General features: G+C 48.6%; 1 protein-coding gene across 1 annotated transcript in view; it reads right to left on the bottom strand.

Moving 5' to 3' along the window:
• AOAH (acyloxyacyl hydrolase) overlaps positions 1-11,583 on the bottom strand; it is a 101,266-nt gene extending 89,683 nt beyond the window's left edge. The window contains exons 1-2 of the mRNA XM_082192851.1: positions 11,383-11,583; positions 8,832-8,947 (exon numbers count right to left, since the gene is read on the bottom strand). Coding sequence (XP_082048977.1) covers positions 8,832-8,946 — 115 coding nt within the window. The 5' untranslated portion in view covers position 8,947; positions 11,383-11,583. The remainder of the gene's footprint in view (positions 1-8,831; positions 8,948-11,382) is intronic.
• Between the last annotated feature and the right edge of the window lie 5,514 nt (positions 11,584-17,097).

Raw genomic sequence — 17,097 nt, 5'->3', positions numbered from 1 at the left:
GTTGCGAGCTGCCAGCGCTTGCTCCCTGGCGCTCTTCCTCTTTCCTACTCTCTGGCGGTGACGTTGGTCCCGATCTCCAACTGCTCCCCTCTGAGTCCCCTCTGGCTCTTTCTTCCTGGGGTGTCCCCCTAGTCTCCCCCCTTGCCCTGGCCACTGGTGCTCCTTTTTGTGAATCTTCTGATTCACTGGAAAGGCTCGGAGATCTCGGGTCGTCGTCATCACTCATCCTTTCGTCTGCCTCCTCCCCCTCGCTCTCTGTTTCCTCCCTTGCCCTCGCCTCTGCTCCTGAACCCCTGACATCCATCCCCCCCTCGAAGCCCCCTCTTCCCCCCTCCCCTCCTTCCGGTGCGGGAACTGGGTGCTGCAGTGTCAAGGGGACGAATGTCGGGTACAGTTCGCTTCCCGTGGCAGGCCTCCATCCGAAGTCTTCCGGTTCTTCCTCCCTGCTCTCGTCGACGACGGTCACCTCTGCTTCCATCTCTGTGCCGCCGTGCTCGAGACCCTGGTCGTCCCCGAAAACGTCCATGTCCGTCTCTCCCTCGCTTCCTTCTGGAGGCGTTGCTCGTCCTGGACCCTCCAGCCACCTTCTGCGCCACTGCTCCTCTGGTCGATCATCCCACCAATACGAGGGTTCTGAAGCAGATCCCGAGGGTGACCCCTCCGGGGAACGGGCGTCTCGTGTCGGTTCCTCATCCGAGTCGAACCCCCGGAACGTGCTGGCTGAAAGCGTGGGAGTGAAAAGCCAGTCGTCGAAAAAGTCCGCTGGCATTGGCCTATGGGGGAAAAGGGCATGAAACTCTTCCTTGAGCAGAGGTTCATCTAAAGCGTAGCCCGGCACCCAGCTGTTGGCACTGGCCGGGGTGCCCTCCTTAGCGAGAAGGTATTCTACCCCCTCTTCCCCCCATCTGGAGTCCAAAATCTCCGTGACTTCGTTGAGGCGCACCTCCTGTGCCACTCCCCGTTGCCTGGTTCCCTCTCGGAGCGGACTCGGCGCCGTTCCGGGTTCCTGAAACCTGTGCGGTGCCTTGTAGGGAGTGAGCACCAATCTGTGGAACACCGGATGCATTCTGGAACCCTCCGGAAGCGCCAGCCTGAAAGCCACCGGGTTGACCTGCTCTTCGACTTGGTAGGGCCCCAGTTGCTTATGCCCTAGTTTCTTCTTGGCCAACGACCTGGCCGGCACTGCGTGGGCTGCTAACCAGACCCAGTCTCCCACATGGATCTCTTCGCCAACTCTTCTGTGTTTGTCTGCCTGCACCTTGTATGCGTGTTTGGCCAGCTCCAGGTGCCGCCGCAGCTGATCGTGGACCTCCTGCAACTCCGACGCGAACGCATCCGCTGTCTGCGGCTCCCCCTCCACCAGTCTTTCCAGTCCCGGGAAGGTTCTGGGGTGCCTCCCGTTGTTGGCGAAGAACGGCGTGACCCCCGTGGACACGTGCTTCGTGTTGTTGTAGGCGAACTCGGCGAGCGGCAGGTAATCCACCCACGTCGCAGGCTGTTGATTCGCATAGCATCTCAGGTACTGCTGCATGATGGCATTGACCCGCTCCGCTTGCCCATTGGTCTGCGGGTGTCTCGCCGACGCCAGGTTGATCTTGACGTTTAGGAAGCCCATCAGCTTCTGCCAGAAATTCGAGATGAACTGCCGCCCGCGGTCGGACAGAATAGACCGTGGCAGACTGTGAACCTTGAACACGTGGTCTATGAACAGTTTGGCGGTTTGTTCCGCCGTGGCCACCTTCGCACACGGGATGAAATGTGCCATCTTGGAGAACAAGTCCACCACCACCAGCACTGCCGTCTTGCCCCTCGAGCTGGGCAGATCCGTGACGAAGTCCAGGGCGACTCTCTCCCATGGCTCGACCGGAGTTTGCAGCGGTTCCAACAGTCCGGCCGGCGGTCTGTGCACTGGTTTGGCCCTCTGACAGGTGTCGCACCTCGCCACATAGTCTGCGACCTCCCCTCTCATTCCGGGCCACCAGAAATCCCTGGCGACTAATTCCACCGTCTTCTCCTTGCCAAAGTGCCCGGCAGTGGGCGCGTCGTGCAGCTGATGCAGTACCTTGGCGCGAAGTTCGTCTCCCGGCACGTAGATGGCCCCTTTGCGGATGAGCAATCCATCTCTCAGCTGGAACCCGTCGGTCGCTGCCGTGCCCCTTTGCATCTCTGCCATCTTTGCTTGCGCGAAGGAGTCATTCTGCAACGCCCGTCGCACCGCCTCCAGGTCCACTGTTGCCGCAGCGCACGCCCACACTGTTGGTGCGAAGATGTGCATGGCGGCCGCTGGCGTGGCGTCCTCCAGATACTGTGGCTTACGGGAGAGCGCGTCCGCCATGATGTTGGTGTCCCCCGGGACATACTCTATCCGGAAGTCGAAGTTCGCAAAGAACTCAGCCCAACGTATCTGCCTCTGGTTCAGGAACTGTGCCGTGTGCCAGTGCTCCAGATTCTTGTGGTCCGTGCAGACCTGCACCGTGTGCTTGGCTCCAATCAGGAAGTGCCTCCATGCTTTGAACGCTGCATGAATAGCCAGCAACTCCCTGTCCCAGATGGTGTAGTTCTGTTCGGACTTGCTGAGCTTCCTGGAGTAAAACGCTCCGGGCCTCCAAACCCCCTGCGGGTCCTTCTGCAGCAGGACTGCTCCGACGGCCCTGTCCGAGGCGTCTGTTTCAACTCTCATCGGCCTGCTGGGGTCGACATGAAGCAGCTGTTCCTCCGACGCGAAAAGACGCTTGAGTGCCTGAAAGGACTGCTCCGCCTGTGCTGTCCAGACGAACTTCTTTTTCTTGGAACTGAGCGTGTCCGTGATGGCCGCTGTCTGCATAGCGAAGCCTTTGATGAACTTGCGATAGAAGTTCGCGAAGCCGACAAACCGTTGGACCTCCTTCCGGTTGCGTGGGCTTTTCCAATCCAACACCGCTCGAACCTTGGCGCTGTCCATGGCGAGCCCCTTGTCAGACAACTTGTAGCCCAGGAAATCCACCTCCGTCACGTCGAATTGGCACTTCTCCAGCTTGGCGTAAAGCCTATGTTGCTGGAGCCTGCTCAGCACTTCCCTGACGTGTCTGTCATGCTCCTGCTGCGATTCCGAAAAGATCAGGATGTCATCCAAGAAGCAGACGCACGTCTTGTAGAGGAGCCCCGCCAACACGTGATGCATGAAAGCTTGAAAAACGTGGGAGCCATTTTGCAATCCAAAAGGCATAACTCTATATTCGTAGGTGCCCAGGGGCGTGAACATGGCTGTCTTCCACTCATCTCCTTCCCGCATGCGAATGAGGTTGTACGCCCCTCGCAGATCCAACTTGGTGAACACGCTGCCCTTGCGTACTTTTGCGAGGAGGTCGTCGATTCGGGGCATGGGGAAGTCCGATGGCTTGGTCACACTGTTCAAAATGCGGTAGTCCACTACGAGTCTTTTTTGGGGCGTGTCTCGCTTCTTCACAAAGAATACAGGACTGCCCCCCGCTGCCTGGGACTCTCGGATGAAACCGCGCTTCAAATTATGATCTATGAACTCTTTGAGTTCCTGCAGTTCGTCTTCAGACATGGAATACAGCTTCCCTTTGGGCAGCGCCGCCCCCGGCAGCAGGTCAATTTTGCAGTCATATGGTCTGTGGGGGGGTAGCTTGTCTGCCTCCTTCTCGCAGAAAACCTCCAAAAATTCTGCGTACTTGTGGGGAATCGCTTGCAGCGTGCCTAGCAGCATCTGTGACTCCTCTTGCTCCCCTTCCTGCTGGGGCATGATGCAGTGTTCAGCACAAAAGGAAGAGCCGAAGGTCAGCTGCCTCTGGTACCAAGCCAGCGTCGGGCTGTGCCTGTCCAGCCAACTCATGCCCAATACGATAGGCGTGTCCGAGAGTTGAGTGACGTTGAAGCTGATGATCTCCCTGTGATTTCCAAGCCGCAGCACCATAGGTGGCGTCTGCTTCACCACTTGCCCCCCTAACAGCTCCCTGCCATCCACCGTGACGACCTGCAGGGGCAGCGTGGCAGGCAGCAACTGTATAGCGTGCCGGTCGACAAAGTCCTGCCCTATGAAGTCTGCATTGCTTCCCGAGTCGACGGTGATTGGCACGTCCATGGTGATTCCATTGGGTAGCTGGAGCGATGCGGTGAGCCTCACTACTGGCTTGGGCGGGAGGGGGTCCATGGGCGGTAAAATCTCTGGGGACTGCTTCACTGACACGTCTGGCTGGGCCCCAGTGCCTCTTCCTCCAGCCAGACATCGTCGTTTCCCTGCTGTGGTTCTCCGTGCTGCGTTGCTGCAGTCACCATTGCTGAGGCTGCAGTGTGCTTGTGGAGCCTCCGGGGACACTCTTTCGCCATATGCCCTGGATCCTCGCAGATATAACACTTCCTGGTCCCTCTAGGAGGCTTCGTTTTCACTGCTGCCGGTGCTAGGGCTCTGGCTGCTGACTGAGCCCTTGCACTCCCAACCTCCATCGGTTCCACCCCTCCTCCTGTTGGAGGCGTGGATTGCGTACGCGCTGCTTCTCTGGGAAGGAAGGAGGAGCCCCTGGCTGGTTCGCGCCCGCTGCGCCCTTCGTCCCTGCTCCACGGACGTTCTTCCAGCCGCACCCCCACCGCCAGCGCCCTCTGAACGATCTCCTGCGTGGTCCGGGGTCTCTCCCCCCTCGCAATCTCATCTTTAACCGAGTTGTGCAAGCCCTCCCAAAAAAGGTCTCTGACAGGAGCCGAATCTCTGTCCCATTCCAGGGCACTGACCAAAGCGAAAAAGCGGGCATGATACTGCCTTACGCTGGCCCTCCCTTGCCTTAGTCCATGCACCTCCTTTCGGGCAAGATCCACGTCAATGCTTGATAAAAAACAGCCATCCATCGCTTTAATAAAGGCGTCTGCATTTTGGAGCGCAGGATCCTTATCTCTCCACAAATTGCGCAGCCATGCCTTTGCGTCTCCATGCAAATGGGACATGATGAACCCCACTTTCTCTTGTTCATCTCTAAAGTCTTTGTGCAGTAGTTGCAGTGCACACATTACGTCTGCTCTAAAGTTGGGGTACTGTTGCAAATTCCCATCGAAGTGCGAGACTAGACCGCCTGTGCGTCTCCCCAACCCAATCCCCTCTGATTTGGGTGTCTGTTGCCCTTGCTTCGTAAGCACGTCCAACCTGACCTGGAGATCCCTGTAGGCGGCAGCTGCTTCCTCCTCTCTCTTCCTGGACGCCAGCGCCTCGGCAGTCAGTCGTGAAACTGCTTCTCTGAGTTCCGTTATTTGCTGTTCGGCCGTCATGTTGTCTGCCGTTCGTGAGCTCTCTTGTAGGCACCCGCTTTCTCTCCTCTCCGCGAGGCCGTGGATGCCCACAATTTAAAGGGACGGAGCTTACTGTCAGGGTTACTTCCAGATCCGAGCTCACAGAGGATCACGCTAGCCAGCGGTCGTTAAATAAAAGTCTTTATTGAGTTACAGTCTCCATTCTCGAGCTGCTGCGTGCAACCCTACGTCTTATGCTTAGATCGGCGAAGCTCCGTCTGAGTCTCCGCCCCTTGCGCACCAACTTAATATCCTAGCCCTGCTCCACCTTTTCCGCCTGACAGTTCTCCTCTGGGTCCCTCTGCCCCCCTGGGTCTCTTCCTTCCGGGATTCTTCTGACGCTGACCCCCCGGACCCTTCTGTCTCCTTGCGCCGGGCTTTAGGACCTGGCTCCCTTTCCGGGCTGCCTACTGCGCCACCTTCCTGTGCATTTGAACTTGGCGCACGCGCCCAACCTTCCACTTTTCGTCTAACCGTCACTTCGCTCCCCGATGAAGGTGTGGCCACTCCTGACTCGTGCCCTCCCTCCTGTTGCGAGCTGCCAGCGCTTGCTCCCTGGCGCTCTTCCTCTTTCCTACTCTCTGGCGGTGACGTTGGTCCCGATCTCCAACTGCTCCCCTCTGAGTCCCCTCTGGCTCTTTCTTCCTGGGGTGTCCCCCTAGTCTCCCCCCTTGCCCTGGCCACTGGTGCTCCTTTTTGTGAATCTTCTGATTCACTGGAAAGGCTCGGAGATCTCGGGTCGTCGTCATCACTCATCCTTTCGTCTGCCTCCTCCCCCTCGCTCTCTGTTTCCTCCCTTGCCCTCGCCTCTGCTCCTGAACCCCTGACACTCGGGTTAAGAACTTAATTCGTTCCAGAGGTCCGTTCTTAACCTGAAATTGTTCTTAACCTGAAGCACCACTTTAGCTAATGGGGCCTCCCGCTGCGCTGCGCCACCGCCGCACGATTTCTGTTCTCATCCTGAAGCAAAGTTCTTAACCCGAGGTAATATTTCTGGATTAGCGGAGTCTGTAACCTGAAGCGTCTGTAACCTGAAGCGTCTGTAACTCGAGGTACCACTGTATGTGTCTCGCAAGCACTTGCTATACTAAATCCACTTTCACTTTGATAAGCAAGGGTTGCTACCGCACTAGAGACCCTGAGGCATTGCTATTCTGCAATTAGCCAGAAGAGAAATTAAAATTCAACACAGCACTGACTATAAGGCTACATTAACTTGCAATGCCCTCCCCTACAGCCAACAACCATCTATAATGTTTACTCAGAGATCACCCCTGTTCAGCAGTGACCCCTTCCAATGTCAGTTAAAAAAATTTTCTCCATCTAGGGTCAGCCTTTTACTTTTTTCTGGTAATGACAGTTAGTCATTACTGGTTTTCTTTCATTTCCCCACTCATTTGTGTGTTGTTGTTTTTAGCAGAACAGTGTTGTGATTTTGCCCTAAAAAAAAAAAAATGCTGAAAGGAAATCAGTAATTAAAATCCTCTGAAGAGTGAACACAAACTGACTAAGAAGCAACTCGTAACTAATATCCCAGCTTTGATGAGGAAGGAACAATTAAAAAAACAAACTGAACATGCAAACAGGAAGTAATTCATTGAAGGTACAGTAGCCCTTAGAAATTTCAACAGGGCTTTGTCTGTCTACATAGAACAGAGCAGATTTACAACAGCATTTTATAGTTGGATGGAAAATGTCTGAACATACTCCAAAAGGCAAGTGAACACAGGGTGGAAATTCTGAAAAAATGCAGAAGTAAACTACATTTGTGGCCATCATGATGGTATAAAAGCACATTATAAACATCAACCTCATCATTAAAATTTCTATACCTTCCCTCAACCAAGGAGGCCCCATTAGCTAAAGTGGTGCTTCAGGTTAAGAACAGTTTCAGGTTAAAAATGGACCTTCGGAATGACTTACGTACTTAACCCGAGGTGCCACTGTATTATTTTAGCTGAGATGGCTGCTAAAAAGTTTTACAGATTGAAAATGGACAAAAACTATATTCTATGTTTGCTTGGACATAAAACTGGGACATTTACATGCTTGAAAAAAATATCTCACTACTGTGTGCCAGTGAAAGGATTATTTCTCTACTGCCATTACATCAGCACATTTCTGAGTGGTGAGGGGTTTATTCGCAATTGCCCAAATCAAAAGGCTGCTGGAAGCCTTGGAGATGGGCTATGGAACATGTTTGCTAGGCACCTACCCATTTAGGGATGGCAAAGAAAATTAATTTTGTTTGTGTTTTAATGAGAAGTAACTAAGTCACACTTTATGAACAAATATAAGATGTGAAACGCAATTAAACTTTGAAAATTGCACTGCTCTGAATTTATGTATGTGTTGGGGAAAAGTGAACATAAAGATTGCTTGCAAAGATGTGCATACAGAAAAGTGTCTACTGGGAGAAATTGCACTTAAATCCCAATGAATTATTATGGGGATTGTTTTCGGGGGGGGGGGTGTTAATCGCAAATTGCTGTGGAAATGTGGAGAAGTGAATTTAAGAGTGGAAAAATGAGAAACAGAGAGAAACAGAAATTAACAGATATTTTGTCTAGCCTCAATGCCATTGAATCTAAAGCATTAAGTCAAACTGAATCCGTTCTGGAAGCCTGTTCAACTTCCAAAGCGTTCAACTTCCAAAGCGTGGCTTCCGATTGGCTGCAGGAGCTTCTGAAAATCGTCTGAAAACTGGAACAATCACTTCTGGGTTTTGATAGTTTGGGAGCAGAAACATTTGATTCAAAGGCGTTTGGCTTCTGAGGTTCCACGGTATAGTCTGATTCTATGGCAGGGATCAGCAACGTAAGGCCCATGGGCCAGAAGTGGCCTGTGGAGGTTGTTTGATCAGCCCACGAGACACCCCCAAACTGAGCTGCCCACTGAGCTGTGCTGTGCTAAATCGGCGCAGCACGACACGGGGACTTGCTTCCGCGGCGCCGAAAACAGCATCTGCGCAAATGCTGAAAATCGCAGGCGCATGAGCTCTCTCTCACACATGATCCGGTCCATGGAGGGGTCTCCGCAGGACTGATCCGGCCCAGACAAGGTAAACTTTGCTGGCCCCTGATCTATGGGATCAATTTCGGTTCTTGAGGCCTCAAAATTTGGACAAGATGCTGGAAGCTGTGTGGCTAACTACAGGGTCTCGCAACCCTTGTACATCATGATGAATTTGAGTGAGTGGGTGCATCTCCTTGCATGACAGGGAGGTGACTTGAAAGAAGCCATAGTTGCTCCTGGAAATTATCTATTATGGGCTAGAGGCTTATGGGAGCCACCCCTCAGTCGCAAATGTCCACTTTGTGGGGAAGGTGCTCAAGATGCAACTGCATTAGGCGTGGCTGCACAAGTCCTTGTTGCAGGGGTGTGCCGGATGAAACAGAGATGTTGCAAGGGGGTGGTTCTTAGGTCTGGGAATTAGATGGCTTATCTGTTCTGGATGTGGCTGCACTCTCCCTTAAGGTACAAGTGCATCATATGGGATATTTTTATGAAGAGCTGTTTTAAATAAATACAACAAATAAGAAATCAGCACATACCTATACAGCTATGCTGCTTGTTTTGGACATTTGGAACGAGGGAGGCACCTTTCAGCAAAAGCACGAAGAGGAGCATGAAGTTGAAGGAAGGAGCCATCTTCCAACTCACTCTCATTCTGGAAGTAAAAACATAGAGGAAGGGTGGGGGAAAATTTCTCAAAATCAGCATTGATGTAAGTGAAATTCGTAAGGACTGACATCATTAAATCTCATGGGGGCAGACCAGAGTGCAGGATCAATGCACCTGAGGAGCTGAGGTAACTGAGTGCTTTGCCAATAAAGAACCAAACTTCGAGTCGCATGTTCTCACTGGGTTTGTGTGAATGCGTGCATGCGTTCGGGACAGAGAATCTATCCATTTCGGTTTCTCTCAGTTTCTCGTTTTTCCAATCTTACGTTCAGCTCCCCACATTTCCACATCAATATGCAATTTTTTATAAGCCATCATGAAATTCACTAGCATATAAACACCTTTGTATGTTATTTTGCCTAATATGCACAATATCGCAAAGCAATTTCCCCCAATACAATGCATTTTTGTATCCACTTATATGCACACTACCCTGGTATATGCATTTGTGTAACGGTAAAGGACCCCTGGACTGTTAAGTCCAGTCAAAGGCAACTATGGGGTTGCAGCGCTCATCTCGCTTTCAGGCCAAGGGAGCCGGCGTTTGTCCACAGGCAGCTTTCCGGGTCAAGCAGCAGCGTGACCAAACCGCTTCTGGTGCAACGGAACACCGTGATGGAAACCAGAGCACATGGAAACACTGTTTACTTTTCTGCCATAGCAGTACCTATTTATCTACTTGCACTGGTGTGCTTTCAAACTACTAGCAGAAACTGGAACAGAGCAATGGAAGCTCATCCCGTCGCAGGGATTTGAACCATCAATCTTCTGATCGGCAAGCCCAAGAGGCTCAGTGGTTTAGATCACAGCGCCACCCACACCCCTATGCATTTTTGTACACACTACTTGACTGGAGAACTGCGTTGCAAAATAAGGGTAAGTGCAAATTTCAAAGGATGGCTGTTGTTTCGGTTCTCCTCTTGTTTTGAAAAGTATGAATTTGGCAAGTGCATATTTAACTGTGAACTCAGTTGAATTTCTCCTGCATCCCTCTCTTCATGCACTACTTTTAATTTCCCACCCCTAAAACTTGGATATGGTTGAATGCACTATATTTCAGTCATGGGATCTTGAACTACACACAGCAGCTATTATCATGTTTGTATTCTAAGTTTGTATTCTAAGTTCGACTTGGCAAATCTTCCCTGGAAAGCCTAATTTATGATGCAACCTGTCTGGGAAAATTAATGAGAAAACACCTAGATTTTATTTCATCAGAACTGAGAATGATGGCGTCTGCCGCTCGAGGAGGACTTTTGGATCAGCGTGTGAGAATTTATTGCAAACAAAAGACTTACCAGCTTTTTTTAAAAAAAGGGAGAGCCTTACAAAGTTCACACAGAAGCATAATATTGCTTACTTTAACTCGCCTGTGGAAACAACTCAGAGGCTATTAAGAAGAAAAAGGATAACAACAAGAAGATTGAAAGATGGGACTGGTGAACACTAAAAGCAGCAGAAATATGAGATGACTGGACCCTTACTGAACTCGAAGCATGGGAACCCCCAACAAAAAATTATAATTTGCCAAAATATTTGGACTTTATGATATGTATTGGTATAATTTGGAATAATTAATGTGATATGATTGGATTGTTAAATGGAAAACTTAATAAAATTATTATATTTTTTAAAAAGAACTACACGCAGCAGCAGTTGTCTCTAGCAAAGCGAATCACAAAGCGGTTACTAGATTTTGATGCAAAGAGATGCAATGACAGGCAGAAATCCAGCAGGCGCTGCTTCTCCAAACACAGCATCTTTTTGTCAGGGACAACTGTGGATGGTGAATTTTGCCCTCAGAAGCCCCTCTTAGAATCAAGAGAAGTGCCACCCTAATGACCGAAGCAGTTAATGCTGCAAGAAAAACTATTGCCAGGACATGGGAATCATTACAATTATTAATGGTGGAGCCATGGTATAATGCAATTTTGCCAACAGCATTTTGGAAAAACTGACACAGAAAGTAGCAAGAGCCAAAAAGAAACATGGCAATTTTTATGCGGTCTTTTTTGATTACAGAAATGAGGTATATGGTAGAATACTACCCATAGTTGACAGCACAGTTTGGCTTGCATGCAGTACATATTTAATTATTTCCCCTTCCCCCATCCTATACATTCCTCCAAATTCTAATTCTAATTGATATGAAATACCTTTTGCTTATGGTCACCTGTCTAAGCAATGTACGTTACTACACATAATTTCATATCTGTAATAATTTTGGCATATACGCTTCAACACCAACCTTGTGAATATATTCAGAAACGTTTGTTATTGCGCTATTTTTAATTTTCTGCAATTGTTGCGTGTCATATGCCCTAATGTAAACAAAGCTATATGTTAAGCAGTTTGAAGGTGGAAATGAATACAAACTACGTCACCAAAAAACAACCCAGCAGCAAAAGCCGCATGCCTTACCAGTAGTTTCTGCAGCAGTCTCTCCTAATAAAATAGCAACTGCGAAGAAAAAATGCCTCCTGAGAAGAGGAGTCTCTTACAGAACTGGCTCAGTCTTCGTTTCCCTCTTCCTCTTTTCTTGACAAGTGTGGTTGGGTTAGCAGCATGTGGAACCCGGCAGCAAAGTTCACTGTTTGGGGTTTTCTCATAAACCTCATTCATCTGAAACCAAAGCATGAGGCAGAGATACGTTTACTGACCAATTCAAAATTTGCCTGACCCCTTGATCCTATGAGTCTCTAGTGACATCAGCAATGGGTCTTGCAAATACAGTGGTACCTCGGGTTACATATCCTTCAGGTTACAGACTCCGCTAACCGAGAAATAGTACCTCGGGTTAAGAACTTTGCTTCAGGATGAGAACAGAAATTGTGCTCCAGTGGCGCAGCGGCACTGGGAGGCCCCATTAGCTAAAGTGGTGCTTCAGGTTAAGAACAGTTTCAGGTTAAGAACGGACCTCTGGAACGAATTAAGTACTTAACCCGAGGTACCACTGTATACAGAATACAAATAAAGAGGGAGCATTGCATGACTTGCTTGCATGGCAAGGTTGTCCCAGCCTGCAGGCAAGATCTTCCCCACTTGCCAAGATATTTCTATTCCCGGTGAGCAACTTGGAGGGCCAACCCTGAGTCTCCAGTATTCTCCCACCTGAGACCCTGTTTCTAAGCCCTGTTCCTGCAGGTGCCAACTTGGGAGAAGGGTGAAATATAAATACATTTAATAATATTAATAATAAATCCAGGTTCATACATGTAAACCAGGCTTCTTCAACCTTGGCCCTCCAGATGTTTTTAGCCTACAACTCCCATGATCCCCCAGCTAGCAGGACCAGTGGTCAGGGATGATGGGAATTGTAGTCTCAAAACATCTGGAGGGCTGAGGTTGAGGAAGCTGGAGGTAAACTCTGTAACTCAAGGTACGGAGTCACGGTGATGAATAAGGTTGATCAGTTAATAGCTTTTGTCCTGTAGACCTTTCCCAATGGAAACCGGAAAATGCCAAAGTTCAAATAAACTGAAAACATTTAATGCATTTCCCATTCTTTAGTTATGCAAATATATTTTTCTTGGCAGCTGTGAACTTTTAAAGACAGTGCTGCTGTCAGATTTTGTATATGGATTATTCAAACTATTCCCTTAAAAAAGGAAGAGAGAGAATGTACAGGCAACCGTGAAAAATGGATGCCTCGTTGGTGCATAGCAGTCACCCAGGTATTCTAAATGCAAAATGACATTTCTGCACCGGGTCCACTGATCTCTTTTTCTTCTTCCTCTCAGCTGAAATTCTTGCTAAGGTAGCAGCACATTATAAGGCCTATGCATCCTTTAATCCTCTGAAGAACCTTTTAAACGCACATCAGATTATGACCCACAACACCTTGAAGTCTGTTAAAGCTGTAGGCCCTAAATTGAAAGGCATTACTCAGAAAAACAATGCTTTCAGAATATGAAGCTTTCAAGGTCCATTTCTCATCTCCGAGGCCATTTTTCCTGAACGCAACATATCCTAATGCCACCACTTAAACAGTGATCCTTCTCTGACCCTTTCAAGGAAGGAGAGAGAGATGTTCGTTTCTATTTCGTTTTTAGTTTGTTTGCTGCCTGTCAACACTGCTGCACGCGACAGAGTTTGCAAGCCATAAAAACGACAAAACATGCAACAAAGATCACACATCCCATAACAATACCATCCCATACAAATATGCCATAATGAAAAAAAAAATGACAGTTAAAAAAACCACACACAACTTACGGTAAATTGGCCAAAGCAATATTCAATACAGTGGTATACCTCGGGTTAAGTACTTAATTCGTTCCGGAGGTCCGTTCTTAACCTGAAACTGTTCTCAACCTGAAGCACCACTCTAGCTAATGGGGCCTCCTGCTGCTGCCACACCGCCACCACACGATTTCTGTTCTCATCCTGAAGCAAAGTTCTTAACCCGAGGTACTATTTCTGGGTTAGCGGAGTCTGAAGCGAATGTAACCTGAACCGTCTGTAACCCGAAGTACCACTGTAATCCATTTAACAGATGTTGCGGCATTGTGGCTTTGTGTGCCCCTGGCCCAGATCTTCACTCTAAAGGTGGCCTTAGGTAAACTGATACTCTCTCAGCCTCAGCATTTGAAGATGATGACCTACAACAAAGTGCTCAGGAGACAACCTTCCATTCCACTTCCAGCAGGTCTCACTTCCCCTCGCTCCCAACTGCCAGCCAACTTTCTGTAGTCATTGAATGCACTTGTTCTCATTGGGCTTCTTTAATGTGGGGGATGTCCTCCCAACTTAGGTTTCCCCCATACAGTGGTACCTCGAGTTACAGATGCTTCAGGTTACAGACTCCAGTAACCCAGAAATAGTACCTCGGGTTGAGAACTTTGCTTCAGGATGAGAACAGAAATTGTGCTCCGGCGGCGTGGCGGCAGCGTGAGGCCCCATTAGCTAAAGTGGTGCTTCAGGTTAAGAACAGTTTCAGGTTAAGAACGGACCTCCGGAATGAATTAAGTACTTAACCCGAGGTACCACTGTAAATAGGGACGCGGGTGGCGCTGTGGGTAAAAGCCTCAGTGCCTAGGGCTTGCCGATCGAAAGGTCGGCGGTTCGAATCCCTGCGGCGGGGTGCGCTCCCGTTGTTCGGTCCCAGCGCCTGCCAACCTAGCAGTTCGAAAGCACTCCCGGGTGCAAGTAGATAAATAGGGACCACTTACTAGCGGGAAGGTAAATGGCGTTTCCGTGTGCGGCTCTGGCTCGCCAAAGCAGTGATGTCACGCTGGCCACATGACCCGGAAGTGTCTCTGGACAGCGCTGGCCCCCGGCCTCTTGAGTGAGATGGGCGCACAACCCTAGAGTCTGTCAAGACTGGCCCGTACGGGCAGGGGTACCTTTACCTTTACCTTTACCACTGTAAATGTTTTTAATAGTTCTACAAACCATTTGGTTCCCTCAACCTGCTGCTATTTCCCTCTTGTGCGTTGCTAGAGCTGTTTTGTCCAGCAGTTTTCATGGACTGAACATCACAAACAGAGATACTCAAATATTGTTGCATTGTATGTTAGAGAAAGAGAGAGAGAGAGAGAGAGAGAGAGAGAGAGAGAGAGAGAGAGAGAAAGGAGACTTCAAAGCTCTTCCTTCTAAGACAAGAAAATACCCACAGCAAGAGTGAATGAATGGGATGGCAGCTTTATATTTATATATCCCTTTTCTAGCTACCCCAACCCACTCTAAATCCCCCTTCTAGGGTTTTTCTAAAGGGTTTTGCACTTCCGCAAGCCTCAGGCTAAACCCGAGCCTCCTGAGAGCTTTATCCTATCCTGCTATGGCTACATAAGTGACCGCAGAGTGAAAACTGTGTTGCAAAGAGAATATATTACAGGGCTGTTGGGGGAAAATAAGCGAAGCACCCAATCAGTGCTGCTGCTATTGTCATCTACCAATGCCTAATTGGATGTGCCAGACCATTGTCTTGCCTCGGTAATGGGCTGGATGAGAGCCAATAAACTGAAGCTCAATCCGGATAAGACCAAGGCACTGCTAGAAGGTGGCTCCCTGGTTTGTGATAACTCGCTACGTCTAAGAGATGATGGCGAAATGTTTCAAGTTATCTGAACTGAGATATAGTAGAACTTGTAAGTGAGCATACAGAATACATTATTTAAAGATATCCAAAGGTCATCTATGGAAACACACATGGAAAGAACACCCAGAGAAGGAAACAATGTGAATTGTTCATGTACTAATAGCAGAAGTTTCAAATCAGTGGAGGAACTGACGTTTGTGGTGCTGAGTGACTAGAGAGAGCAAGTGAGCAGAAGTAGCAGAACATAGAAGAATGACTCAGTGGGATCTTTTTATCTATATATATATATCCACAGATAACAATATTGTTGCTGTTTGGTCGTGTCTGACTCTTCGTGACTCCATGGACCAGAGCACGCCAGGCACTTCTGTCTTCCACTGCCTCCCACAGTTTAGTCAAACTCATGCTGGTAGCTTCGAGAAAACTGTCCAACCATCTCGTCCTCCATCGTTCCCTTATCCTTGTGCCCTCCATCTTTCCCAACACCAGGGTCTTTTCCAGGGAGTCTTCTCTTCTCATGAGGTGGCCAAAGTATTGGAGCCTCAGCTTCACGATCTATCCTTCCAGTGAGCACTCAGGGCTGATTTCCTTCAGAATGGAGAGGTTTGATCTTCTTGCAGTCCATGGGACTCTCAAGAGTCTCCTCCAGCACCATAATTCAAAAGCATCAATTCTTCAGCAATCAGCCTTCTTTATGGTCCAGCTCTCACTTCCATACATCACTACTGGGAAAAGCATAGCTTTTACTATACGGACCTTTGTTGGCAAGGTGATGTCTCTACTTTTTAAGATGCTGTCTAGGTTTGTCATTGCTTTTCTCCCAAGGAGCAGGCGTCTTTTAATTTCATGGCTGCTGTCACCATCTGCAGTGATCATGGAGCCCAAGAAAGTAAAATCTCTCACTGCCTCCATTTCTTCTCCTTCTATTGGCCAGGAGGTGATGGGCCCAGTGGCCATGATCTTCGTTTTTTTGATGTTGAGCTTCAGACCATATTTTAGATAACAATACACACACACACACACACACACACACACACATTTGTTGCAGGAAAGGTTTCTCTGTATGTCAGAGACCCTACAGCTCCTTCCCCCAAATAAAAACTTAAATCAGCCCACAAATTCACTATGTATAGAAATGCCAGCCAAAAATGGGAACTTAAGTATGGAGGAATACTATCGCCCTGATCAAACTCTGATGGTGATCTTGAGACAGAGGGGATAGGAAGGTAGTCAAAGAAGAAGTGGCCATTTGAAACTGGCAATTTCAGCTATTCTTGTATTGATTGGTTGAGTAAATGTACGTTTTGGTCTTGACAAAGGAACATTTCACCCCCCTTGATGCAACATATGATTGTGACTTGAGGAGAGAAGCATTAGGCGACTCCGTTTACTTCCCTTCCCGACACATCCCTGTACGGTGTAGGGAGAATTTTTCCCCCTTAAACTCACCTATTTATTTAACAATATTTATATACCACTTATCTGTAGATGAAACCTCCAAGTCGTTCACAAAGAATATAAGCCAAGTGACCCTCTGCTCCAGTTGTTTACTTCTGCAATTTCTGTCCTTTTTCACGTCTATTATAACTGCATTTAGGTCACATCCTGACACCAACTCCCCATGTTTGAAAGCCTCAGGTCCTCGTACACCATTAGGGAAATGGACAAAACCTGGTCCTTGCCAATGTTCCCTTTATGGTGACATAACCGCCTCGTGGGACCCAGGAAAATTGCTTCAAGAACAAATAAGCATTTATGAGCAATCATGACTGAGCCTACCCAAGAGCGAGATGTTCCTGCGGCCAGATACTGCTCTTTCAATCAAGAAGCTTTCAAGGTGGAATTCAAGCCTCTTTTCTTGTGTGTTTCTTTGCCATCTTGCAGTTTTTAAAAAAGCACCATTTCTATTTCATTTTACAAAGATATATATGCACGTGTTTGCTAACTGCACAGGGAAATAAGTTGTATGATATCCTAAGTACAGTGGTACCTCGAGTTACATACGCTTCAGGTTACATACGCTTCAGGTTACATACGCTTCAGGTTACAGACTCCGCTAACCCAGAAATAGTGCTTCAGGTTAAGAACTTTGCTTC

Source organism: Podarcis vaucheri (assembly GCF_965113315.1).
Source record: "Podarcis vaucheri genome assembly, chromosome: 12".
NCBI classification, from domain to species: Eukaryota; Metazoa; Chordata; class Lepidosauria; order Squamata; family Lacertidae; genus Podarcis; species Podarcis vaucheri.
Note: the sequence above shows the minus strand (reverse complement) of the source record. Positions and strands in the feature narration are given on the sequence as shown.